We start from the raw sequence: 13092 nt of genomic DNA on the forward strand, positions 1-13092 counted from the left end.
TTACTACAACAGTTACATGTGAAGTCAGGATGCTCATTACAAAGGACTTTTATCTAACCCCTGTGTGTGCTGAATAGAGAACTCCTTGTATTCCAAATGAGTGAAATGGTATTATTATAGCTAAATAGAATGTTGTAGAAAATGGGCCCTATTTCCTAACAATCCAGCACCAAAATGTATTTCCTGAGAAAGTGAATTGGGCCCACTGCTCAAGCATAAGCAGCAGTGAGGCACGATTCTGTGATCTTAGAAGTATCCAGATACCACAGATGCCAAATGCTGTTAAGACCCCTACTAGAAGGAAACTTTATCTGCCACGCACTCTACTGTAACCCCAGTGCCTAGAATGGTGGCTGCGACAGAGGAAGAAAACATGTGTCAAATGACTGCATGAATGGAACTCCAAGATGCAAATAGGAAAAAGAGAAACAGGGATGGCTTTTCTTTCTCTAGGCTTGAATTGCAAATTTTATTTAATTACAGTCATAATGATTGTACAGATCAGGGGGTCGGGCACCTATGACAGTGGGTTGAGTCCCAATACCCTTAAGAAGGTTACTGACCGTCACCTAAAGTCAGCTGGTGGAAAGGGGATGGGCTGTGGTGACCCGTAACCATCACTGGAAAGCTCTGTGTATCAAACACAAACTAGGAGAAAATTTTGTTCCAATTCTCCATGGAGAATATTTTTATTTGTTTATATTCTTCTTGCATACTCTAAAACGCACAGTGTGAATTTCCTTTCCTCAAAAACAGTTGTGAGCCTGGTCAGTTTATCGGAGCTCTTCAGAAGGTCTTCGGAAACGTTGCCTTAGGTTTGAGCTAAGCGAGTCACAGAGATTGGTCATGAACTACTACAAAATTACAGGAGATCTAGTTATAATCCAACAGTTACTAGAAAAGCGTTGAGAACACCAGACACACAGCCAGACGGAGAGAGTAATAGAAGACCAGATGCTATTTAAGTAATGGGATTTCCGTATAGATGATTCTATGTACAGTATCAGAATTCTCTTACAGACAGTAAACTTAGGCTTCAATCATTATTTTAAGGGCACTCTAATATAAATACAAGTCTCACTAATTTTAATCTTTTTTCTTTGGCTCACAAATGCACGAAAATACCATAAACAGTTTTCTGAACTTACTGCATTAATATATAAATAAGATACATTACAAATGGGAAGAAAATACAAGATGCCTCTTTAACATGGTAAATCTCTGAATATAAATAAGCAATTATTTCATTTACCTACAATTTAAACAGTCATTGAAACCATTACATGTGTTCTTCCCCTACCCCCCAAAGGTCAGACAACAGAAATATACACAATCTACACAAATTAGTCTCTAAAAATACAGCAACAGTACACCTGTAACAATGACTCTGCTACAATTTTCCCCTCACAGGATACTAATGGGGAGGGTGTGACTCTTGTCATCTAGTGGTACTTTGTCTCATCTGTCATCACTTTAGTTAGGAGAAACACTGACAACAAAGTCAACTCTCACCAACAGTATGTCCCTTGGTCCCTATGACACAACATGTTGAAAAACATCTTTCCCTGGGGTTGTTGGGCAAGCAGGTTTGCAGCATGTTTGGCCCCTCAGTAGCTGCTGAAGGTAAAGTTAATTCTCTTGGAGGGGGACACATGCTGTGATCTATCACCAAGCCACACTCACTATACATACATATACATATACAGAGAGAGGTATATATAACTGTACATATATACTGTATTCCTAATGTGCAACTTTTTAAAAAGAACATTATTTCCTACATACTAGAACAAGCTTAAGTAATGTTTAAACAGTAGTCTTCAAGATATTATATTTTCCCTCAGTGAAATAGCCTATGTGTTTTGGCAATTTATAGAGGTTATTCTAGAATGCCAGAAGGAAAGGGGATTCCCATAAACTCATGTTCTATGGAGGGCAATTACAGATCCTGGCCCAGTCTTTCTATCTCCTCGATGAGGAAGTCAATATCGGACTGTGTAGCAGCTGGGTTCGAGATGACCATCCGGAAAAAGTTGGCCTTGTCCCCCTGGGGCTGGTAGCCAACCATGGTCGTGCCAGACTCCATCATCAGGGCTTTGATTTTGGGGGCCACCTTGTGACGGAAAACACGAAACCAAACTCAAGACCAATATTAACACAACTCTCTTAATGCAAACCATTTCCTAGTTGAAAAAAAGAACAATATACGTTTTGCTATTTGCATTTGTACTGGTATAAAAGCAAATATTTTATATTCTAGTTTCTTCAGTGGTTAGTACCCAATGACTAAGTCTATCCTATCATAAATTCCCTCAGAAACTACTGTGTGACTGAATTTCGAAAGTCAGTCATAGAACAATGATAAAATAAAAAACAAAAACAAAACACTCTTATGGGCTGCAACACAAATTAAGGCTTCTGAATAATCCAGAGCCCAGGATACTGCCTGGCACATAGATTATGCTCAATGAATATTCATTAGATGAATAAAATATTATATAAATTATTAATACCAACAACTACAAATAATAAAATCGATATAGAAATCAACTGGAATGAAGCAATATTAGAGTAGACTTGAACTTAAAAGATATGTTAACAGACACAGTTTAATACAGAAGTTCGCAGGAATACGCATATCATTCGATTGCCCTGCATACCGCAACACCAAACTGAGACAGGGGTGCGTCCTTTAGAGGTTCCCGCTGTATCTGAATCACAGCAAGGGGACAATCCAGAGCCAAAAAGAATATAACAAGATGGCTCCCTACTACCCCAAGTCTTTGTTTTTTATTTCTCTTCCATTAGAAGGACACATAAAGTGTTCTGACCAACCAGAGAAATTGCAGAGGGTTAGATGAGACAAGAAAAGAGTCCATACCCTGTGTAGTTTTTCCCGTCGTTCAGGGCTATCTGGAATGCCCCTGAGGCTTTGTGGAATATACCAGAAACAGACATTTGTATGCTCAGGCTGCAGAAATTTTCACAAACAAAGAAACAAAACAGAAAACTATGAGAACTTGAAAGAAAGCTATTCCCAAACCCCTATGTACCCTTGGTGGAAGGTTCTCAGACCAAAAAAGAAAACAAAACAAAACAAAAAATCCCACACACATTTAAAAAAAAAAAAAAAAAAGGGCTTCAAGTCCATTTTGAAAGCATTGTTATTTCTATACTAGGGAGAACAATACCTAGTTTGTCCAGTCATATCTGGCAAGAGAGCGGTTTCCCATAACCAATTTTCTAGATGACTATATTTACCACTTTTAAACATTGAACTGTTAAAAAATCATTACATTTGGGTAGTTTTTAAAGAGTATTATTCATCTTGCCATTTTGTAGTGCCTCATATATAGAAGATGCTGGACACAGTTTATTTTGATAGTGAATATTTTGTGAGTTTCATTATATTAATTCTGAATCTTTCGTTGATTAGTCAGGATTATCATAATGAATATTAATACCAGCTCTAAACCATAAGACAGACCTCACTGAGATGGCTAGAACTGTTTAGTGTCTCTGTTCTAAGAACTCCTATCCTTTTAGAGTTCTTCTGTATTCTTTTTTTTTTTTTATTTTTTTTTATTTTTGGGACAGAGAGAGAGACAGAGCATGAACGGGGGAGGGGCAGAGAGAGAGGGAGACACAGAATCGGAAACAGGCTCCAGGCTCTGAGCCATCAGCCCAGAGCCCGACGCGGGGCTCGAACTCACGGACCGCGAGATCGTGACCTGGCTGAAGTCGGACGCTTAACCGACTGTGCCACCCAGGCGCCCCGAGTTCTTCTGTATTCTTGACATAATTTTTCAATTTCCTTCCTAGGCTGCTATTTGCTATCACTGTGCCTTCCTCTAACTGGCTTGAGACATCACATTTGTCTCTAATCTGCTAGTAGAATGTTTAAAATAGTGTAAATGATCCAAGTGTGGTCCCATAGGTGAAATGCATGAGAACTGTATCATTAAGTTGAACTGCTCAGGGCTTTTTCGTCCTCGTCTGGTGACTCTCTAGTGTGTTCCTAATAGCTTAGGCTGCCTGACAAATAGACTAAGTTGAATGGAGGTGGTGTTATATTATAATGGGTTATGAGTGGATTTCCTTTTATTAAATACTGGCTCCTATTCCAACTTCCTTTATCCAACTGAGAGCTCCATTAGGGCAGAGACAATATCTGTTTTGGTCACTACTATATAACCCAGTTCACGGCACAGGGCCTGGCACAAAGCAAGGATTCAGTCAATACCTGTATGACAAGGATCTTGTTATGTGTAATGTGGATATGAACTCAGAGCAGAAGCAATTTTATCTTGCTCTCCTCATAATGAATCTATGTAAAGTAGAACTTCATTTTAGAACAAGTCTTAGAAGATAAGGATATACCCATCTTATAAGCTTCATGGAACTGAGAAATACTTATCACGAAGTTCAACACAGTGATTGATAATACACACCCAGGAAAGATAAAGGATTCAAACGTGCCAAGGAAAGATTTCTTGTCTGCAAAGGACTGGTCAAGAGCTGGACAATTTTAGAAAAGGCAAATGGCAAAAGTCATTCCAAAGCTATCAAAAGAAAAGCTCATAGACACAGAGGGAATTAAATGAAAAGTGCATAAAGACAAAAATTCAGAAGTAGCCTCCAGCAATGTGGGAAAATATGGCTTCAGGAGCATCCCTCATTAGATTTTCTGGAAATGCTGTGCATCTAGTCTATGATGACAACTTACCTCACCATCGAAAACCATCTCAAATTCTTCTCTGTTTTTAATCTTGGCATAGAGGTATTCAGCCAGCTCCAAGCATTTGTTGATCTGATTTTCAAATCCCACTGTGCCCTGGTTTAGAAAAAGAAAAGTCATGTTTGTTGGTGATGGGTTGTATTTTCCTGTGACGGGCGTTTGAGAAAGCTATGCTGACCTTATCTATTGGAAATACACGAGAGCATTCTTGGAGATGGTTAAAAAGAACTGCTTAATTAAAGGAGTACAGTTTCTTTACAGCACTGCACCCAATAATATAAAGTGTGTCTATTCTCTTTTGAAGGCACTCTAGTCTCTGGGCAGCTATTGTCAATAGGGCTTTTAGCTTCCCTCTAGTTACTCACAGCCTGGATCTGAAGCCTGTTGCTAGTTTGCTTTGGGATCGTGGTACTCAAATTGTTGCCTATGGATGGAGGACAGTCCACAAACTGTAACTGGTGCAAGATAATGTAAGAACAGAAATTGAGGGGCAGCTGGGTGGCTCAGTTGGTTAAGCGTCTGACTCTTGATTTCAGTTCAGGTCATGATCTCACGGTTTGTGAGATCAAGCCCCGCTTCAGGTTTTGTGTTGACAGCATGGAGTCTTCTTGGGATTCATTCATTCATTCATTCATTCATTCATTCATCTCTCTCTCTCTCCCCCTCCCTCCCTCCCTTTCACTCACAGTCTCTCTCTCTCCCCCCCTCCGCTGCCCCTCCCCCACTCACAGTCTCCCCCCCCCCCAAAATAAATAAACTTAAAAAAAAGAAATTGAGATTAAGCAGTAAGAAAACTTAATATAATTTTGACAGAGTAATTTTATGTTTACTGAATCTAGTTTTAAAAATTGATGTTTAAGCCTTATATACTTTTTACTTTCATTTTTCTAGTAATTTATCTTTATTGTATTGGTCCATGATAGATTTAAAAAACCCAAACAACCGGTTCTTCACCACAAATAGTTTGAGAAATACTACTTTAGAACCCACCTTTCCCAGCAGTAAGTCCTAGCCAAGCATGTCCCCAAACTCCCTGGCAGGCTATCTTCCATATAACAGTATTATATCCCTTTTTGGTGATAGGCAGGCAAGCAGATGGGGAAGCCATTGGTCTCCATACATGCCCTGAGATTCCAACAGCTCCAGTTATTGACAAACTGGTTGAGCATGAGTTTCAAAAACCAGCACGGCTGATTAATAATAGCGGCATGGGGGTTGTTGAGTGGGTCAGTGTTAACAAGGGGAGCAGACGCGCAAGGCTGGCTTGTGGATTGCTAATGGGCCTGGGCAGAGTCCAACACAGGCAAAGCATGAGCCTCCCCAAGTAGTCACTGTTGAGTGTACACCTTGTCCAGTCTATTTTCCACTTGAGAAAGAAGCTTGCACCAGGGTCTCATCTCAGCAACCGATTCGCTATGAGCCAAACTCCCGGCAGACGGTTCAAGAGGTTATTGTCAGGCAAAATGAAGACACAAATTACTGATGTAAGCCACGTGGCCATTATATTTCTAAACGATAGGGCTCCTTCTCTTCTTGCAGTTCATGGCTATTTATATGCTTAAAATACCCATGATTACTTGGTGGTAGAAATCATATTCAGACTATTTCTATATTAAGACAAAATGACTTGGGGCGCCTGGGTGGCGCAGTCGGTTAAGCGTCCGACTTCAGCCAGGTCACGATCTCGCGGTCTGTGAGTTCGAGCCCCGCGTCAGGCTCTGGGCTGATGGCTCAGAGCCTGGAGCCTGTTTCCGATTCTGTGTCTCCTTCTCTCTCTGCCCCTCCCCCGTTCATGCTCTGTCTCTCTCTGTCCCAAAAATAAATAAACGTTGAAAAAAAAAAAAAGACAAAATGACTTAATGAGGGAAAAAAACTAATAATCCATTAAATCTTTCTACCGAAGAAACATTAGATGAGATGTATCACTGGAAAACTTCATTGTTTTGGTATTAGTAGACACAGTTTCAAGTGTGGAAATTTTTAAAACTAATTTACAGTAGGTAAGTAAAAACAACGGTTGCAATAAAGAGATGTGAAATGAAAATTGCCTTTACTTGATTGCATAAAAATACTTTTGAAACAAATAGTCAAAATGGTAATCGCCCTCACCCAAATTCAGGGGGAAATCCCAATAGTTTGCTTTTTGTTCCTAGACACAGAAATGCAACTTGAAAAATTAATAAATGCAGACACAGCATGCCTTAGCCTAGCAGCAGGATTTCTCAGAATAAAATATGCATTTTCTAGAATAACATAAAAAGTACAAATAATGAGAAAGCCATTATTTAAATAGAACTAAAAACTGTCACATATAACCCATGATTCGAGTCCTCATAAGAAATTCAGGGTTCTGCATAGAATGACACAGTAATTTTATCTCTATCTCTTTCTCTACATCTGCACTAAATAATTTCAGCATCCCTAAGGATTGCAGTGGAAGTCCTTTTTTGGCATAATTTTTAGTTGTTATAAGAGGAAGTTACAAGAAAACTTCGTGTTAATTCAAATTGAGAACACAGAATGGAAGGAGGGAGAGTTTGACATAAGGGATAAAGTGATCTCATTCGCAAACAGAAAATACGGTTAACTCAATTATCTAGATATCGATTACACACATGTTAAATTATCTGTGATACACCTTTGCCTCTCTTTTGCCAGCCAGCCTGTGCAAATTGCATTTCTGCTCTCTTTCCTGAATTCACCCCTTCGTACCTTTGCTTTCCACATCAGCCAGAACTTGAAAATGTCCACGTGGCGGCCACACTGGATTGCCTTGTCCCCAGTGTCATAGGAGACATCATACTGTTTGTCTGGCTGGAAAAGGTATCCTGCACACATCTGGTTGCATCCTTGGAGTATACCCTATCGTGCAAATCAAGACAAATTTGCATCATAGGTCAAGACATAGGACAAGTTTGTATTCATAGGTCAGAGACGTGGGTGGCTTTGGAACAGGGCTGGTAGGTAGGAAGGAGGGACTTGGGATCACCTGCAACTTTCTTTTAAAGTCTTTATGAGGCCTTGCATTTGTTCTGATGTCTTTCTTGAAAACCACCCTTGGAAAAACCTTTGCCCCTTTCTCTCTGTCACTCTGATTATTAAATGATTTTTTTTTGGTCTCAGATGCTTACCACAAGGGACCCACTGTGCCTCTAAGAGGCATTTAGAAACGTGTGTGGGGTGTTTGGGGTTGTTTCCAAGACTGGGAAGTGCTATGGTGTTCAGTGGGTAAAGATTGGGGATATAAACTTCCTGCAGGGAGTGGGACAGTCTCAGGCTATGAAGAATTTTCCTCCCCCAAAGTGCCCCTCCCACCCCAAAAGTCTTCTAGTCTTTTCCAGGATCTCCTGTGATGTTACCAGACACTCTATTAGGAAAGGAGTAAGAGCCTGGGCAGGTTCTGGCTCCTACAAACTGGAGACAGATTTTTGGAATGCCTCGTGTGCAAACATTTTACTGGAGCAACAGTGCTTTGAGAGCAGGGTCTTATTATTAGATGCTTAAAGAACTAACTCATTTAACAGAAGCTTTTTAGCCAACATTCCTAGTTGCCCTAACTTGACATTTGCAGCTGTTGTTCCGCCTAATTTACTTCAGCTCTTGGGAACATAAATTCATGCTAAGAACCTGCAGTAGGTTCCAGTGAGCCCTTTTTGTATTCACTGAGGTGAGAGTTTGCAGCTCACTTTTGTTTATACAAACGTGAAGGAACACGCAATGAAAAAGTGCCCTAATAGTTTCTGTCACTGACAGGGCCCTGAGTACTGAAGGGCACGAAGGGCAGGAGCCAACGGGAGGCACTAGTTGGCTGAAGGCTGAAAGACAAGGGCAGGAAGGAACAGCAATGGTTGTCTCAATGGTGCTGCCAGTCTTGTGTGTTCGTCAAGTACTGCCCAACAAATAAAAATAAAACAACAGTCCATGCTTTTCTTGTGCCTCGTAAAGGACATTCGGGCTGCCAGCTCATCTTTGGAGGGAGTACAGACCTTTTCCTTGACGAGGATGGCCGAGCACTGCAACAGCACGCCCATCATCTTGTGAGGGTTCCAGGTGACTGAGTTGGCCCTGCAAGAAGCACATGATACTTTGAGAAGAAGGTGCAGGAGTCAGCAAGAGGCAACCGTCCTCTTGAGGAAAACACCGTCCACCGCAACCAGAATCGGTATATGTTTTAGATGCCTAGTCCCCCAAACTGACTAATCAAGGAGTAAACAAATATTTTGCAGGCAGTCTTAGGGGCCTAAGTTGCAGACTGCCTCTTCTAAATCACTGCTGTTAACAATAACTAACATTTATGAAGAACGTTTGTTATGTGTCCTATTGTCCTGGGAGCTTTACAGGCATTCTATCACTATGGTATCATGGTTAAGGAGTCAGGCTTTGGAGCCAGACCGCCCGAGTCTGAATCCTGGTTCTGACATTTGCTAGTTTGGGCAAGTAACATAACTCCTCTGTGCCTCAGTTTTCTTATCTGTAAAATAAGAAGTTATCCTTAACAAAGGATAAACGAGCGAATAAATACAAAATTCTAAGAACCATTCCTGAAATATCTACTTCTCACACCAACCCTGTGATGCAGCGACTATTATCGCCTCCATTTTACATGGAGAAACCGGGCAATGAAAAAGTGAAATACATCACCCAAAGCCGAATAGCTGGGAAGGGCTGGGGCTGAGAGTCAAGCCCAGGGAGATGGACTGCAGAGCCGTGCTCATAACTCTTCCACCAGCCTGCCTCCCTCTGGGCAACAGACTGGCTTCTTTCTGCCTTCCCCTTCTTATTTACAAAATGGGCTGGTGATGCTGACCTAACTAACTATTTATGAGGTACTATGAAGAGCAACACTACTTATGAGGTACTATGAAGCAAGGAACGATCGGATCATTCTAGACTTTGACTACTTAGCAGCATTGTTGAAATGCCAAATGAGGATGATATTGCCAGTTTAGGCTGCAATGACAGCTCACCAAGCACAGTCTCCTAGCAACCACATCAGTCATTCAGACACAGTAAAATGGTTAAGGGGCACACTAGCTAGGACATTACAGGGACAACTAAGTGTGGTGTATGATGATTGAAACTTGGCTACCTTGCTTCAGTGGTTTACGGACTCCTTCCCAATGGCCCGGCCCACAGCTGGGCTTTGCACTTTAGTATCTGTGAAGGATGCTTTCCCCAGACATAGCAACTGACTCTGAATTCTACTGCCTTGTTTCCCCTAGAGCTAAATCCTTGCTGTGAATTTTTGACCTCCTCATCTTGCTAAGGTCCTTTAGACAGAAAATAATTTAGTGTATATGTGACTATTGGGTGTTTCAAGAAGAAGTTAGGCCTGAAGTACTTTTCCCCTTTGTGCATAATAAGTTAACGTTTGTGAAAGAGACATGTGAAGAATTGTAAGAAAAGGTTACTAAATGTTTATTTCAGTAAAAATCATCAGTGTCGATCCGTATTTAAAAGAGTGGATTTAACCAATTAAAAAAATTTCTTTTAATGTTTATTTATTTTTGAAGGAGAGAGAGAGACCGAGCATGAGCTGGGAAAGAGCAGAGAGAGAGGGAGACACAGAATCCGAAGCAGGCTTCAGGCTCTGAGCTGTTAGCACAGAGCCTGACACGGGGCTCAAACTCACAAACTGTGAGATCATGACTGGAGCCGAAGTTAGACACTTAACCAACTGAGCCACCCAGGCACTCCTAATGGATTTTTTCATAGCTATCATTCACTGATTCATTAAAAAACTCTATTTAGAGCTCATAAAATGTCTTAAATGGTTTTTTGAATGTCTTAGAGGTCTGAAGTAAATGATTCTTTGCTGTTACAAATGTGAAGTAATAAGATACGATATGGTTTCAATTTCCTTTAGAAGACACATGCGCTTTAAAATGTTAGGGGGTGCCCAGGCGGCTCAGTTGGCTGAGCATCCAACTCTTGATTTTGGCTCAGGTCATGATCTCGCAGCCATGAGACCAAGCCCCCAAGACGGGTCTGCACCGAGTGTGGAGACTGGGATTCTCTCTTCTTCCTCCCCAGGTCGGGTGCACGCGCTCTCTCAAAATAAATAAATAAACTAAGAATAAGTAAATAAATCAAATAAAATGTTAGAAAAGTCTGTGCAAAATGTTTAGGTTTTCCTTGACTCAAAGATGGAAAATGGAGATTGCCTGAGAAATCTAAGGCACAGTTGGACTCGTTCATCTACATTTAATACATCATCCTCCAGGTCACAGCGTCATATAGTTATGCTTCAGAGAGCCAGTCCCACTCACCTTGACACTGGCCTTTCAAAACTGAACCAGAAGGGAAGAGGCACAGTAGAGGTAGCTAAAACTCAAGCCAGAGTCCTTACTGTGGGAGAAGCCGCTGGCATGCTTTCCCTACTGCCTGTCTACCTCTCTCCACCTTGGTCTGTTCTCACCTCTCCCACTTTGCTCCAGCCACACTGGCCTTTTTGGATGGTCCTCCAACTTGCCAAGAACAGTCGGACTTCACGGACTCTGCACTTGCCCTTCCGCCACCTGGAATACTCTTTTATGTATCCTTGCTTCCTGTCTCCCTTTATCCCGGTATCCGCTGAAATATCATGTCCTCAGGAAGGTTCTCTGACTACCCTGTCTCAAATTGCATACCTTGTCCTCACTGTTATCTAACCCCACTTTATTTTTCTTTCCTATGAGACAGACTAAACGTGTCTTCATTTATGAACATCTACCTTACTGGACAGTAAGCTTCAGGAAGATTTTAAATCTCTTAGTTGATAATGCCTTCTGGACCCTGCCTTATTTTTCTTATGTGTACCAGCTACACATTTTTTAGAAAAGTGCCAGAGACGGCTGGACTGAGGCAGGGAACTGAGTGTTCACATCCATACCTGCCTGGATCCTGACAGGTGCTCAGCAAATATTTGCTGAATGAATAAACGAATCAAGGTGAGTTCATTTTGGATCAATACATTGGAGTCAGGTTAAAATCATATCTGGCTTATGACTGCATTCTCTCTGATCAGAAGCTTCTGTTTTTGACACAAAATGTGCCAGGTTAGCTATAGCATGTGAGCACAAGAAGCAGCCTTAATTATAGCTGGCGGGGCAGAGTCCTGGTTCCCCAATGTCCAGGTGGAGGTGTCCTGGCAGCAATGAGTATATGGGGAAAAGCCCAGATGGGTCTTGATGCCTCCCTTCTCCTCTGGGAAATCTTCTTTGCCTCTTCAGCCACTGTAGGTGACAGGAGAGGGGACTGCCATTTCCAGCGGATGCAAGATCCAAACATGCCAAAGGCTTTGACCACCAAGTGAAATCAGTAAATTGAGGAGAACGGGGAACAAAGTGGTGGGGGTGGAGGGGCGCTTCAGTTTGGGAGCTTCTGTAGAAATGGCTCAGATACTGGGCCAGGAAAAATAAAAAGTAGAACCAGTTAGAAAAAGAAAATCGTGGGGCGCCTGGGTGGCTCAGTCGGTTGAGCAGCCGACTTCGGCTCAGGTCATGATCTTACGGTCCGTGAGCTCGAGCCCCGCGTCGGGCTCTGTGCTGACAGCTCGGAGCCTGGAGCCTGTTTCGGATTCTGTGTCTCCCTCTCTCTGACCCTCCCCCATTCATGCTCTGTCTCTCTCTGTCTCAAAAATAAATAAACGTTTAAAAAAAAAAAAAAGAAAAAGAAAATCGTATTTGGCTTAGGACGACCCACTGAACTTAAACGGTGAACAAGAAAGTAAATTCGTTAGATCCACTAACTGTCTTACCCCTTTCCCAGCAATGAATTTAATGAGACAAAAGAATGAAATGAATCAGTGCCCCTTTCTGTGCCCTTGGCAGCCTCTCATTTAGCCTCAAGATCCCTGCACTGCTTTGTTTCTCTTCTCTACCACATGGGCACCCAGAAATCACATCCACTGTAGTGCTTATCACATTGTGTATCAGTGTTTACATGTCTTTCTCTCTCTCATTTGTGAACTCAGGAGGACTCATTTGACTGGGCATCTTTTTTTTTTTTTCTTTTTTCAGTGCCTAGCATATGATAATTGCTCAAATGAACGCCTACTGACCCGATGTGGGCTTAGTCAGACTGAAATAAGACATTGGGAATCGGGGTAGGGAACATCAGTGGACCAGGCAGCACAGCATGCTTGATGGCCTGAATGAAAGGTGGCCCGAGCTCAGGCCCTTACCTTTCTATGCCACTGAGTTTGTGGCGGTGCTTCCTGGACATAAGCAGCCCACCGCCCCAGGCAGCCTGTGAGGACAGAGACAGAAGAGGGAAGGGGAGCAGAGACGTTTAAGAATCCAAAAGCAATCACTCCACACTTCTAGTAAAATATGAGACAGAATGTAAATAGTGAAAAATGAAAGTCTGCTTGA

At 41.8% G+C, this 13092-nt stretch overlaps 1 protein-coding gene across 2 annotated transcripts in view; it reads right to left on the reverse strand.

Moving 5' to 3' along the window:
- Positions 1-1582: 1582 nt before the first annotated feature.
- The window catches only part of GAD1 (glutamate decarboxylase 1), a 41533-nt gene continuing 30023 nt past the window's right edge, over positions 1583-13092 (reverse strand). The window contains exons 12-17 of one of the 2 annotated variants that reach the window (XM_047084627.1): positions 12903-12967; positions 8725-8803; positions 7451-7600; positions 4727-4834; positions 2882-2971; positions 1583-2113 (exon numbers count right to left, since the gene is read on the reverse strand). In XM_047084627.1, coding sequence (XP_046940583.1) covers positions 1940-2113; positions 2882-2971; positions 4727-4834; positions 7451-7600; positions 8725-8803; positions 12903-12967 — 666 coding nt within the window. In that variant the 3' untranslated portion in view covers positions 1583-1939. The remainder of the gene's footprint in view (positions 2114-2881; positions 2972-4726; positions 4835-7450; positions 7601-8724; positions 8804-12902; positions 12968-13092) is intronic. The other variant, XM_047084626.1, reaches the window with a different exon arrangement.

This window comes from Lynx rufus, unplaced genomic scaffold (genome assembly GCF_022079265.1).
Source record: "Lynx rufus isolate CCGP_SWC_20201006 ecotype Redwood Valley unplaced genomic scaffold, mLynRuf1.p SCAF_2, whole genome shotgun sequence".
Classification (NCBI taxonomy): Eukaryota; Metazoa; Chordata; class Mammalia; order Carnivora; family Felidae; genus Lynx; species Lynx rufus.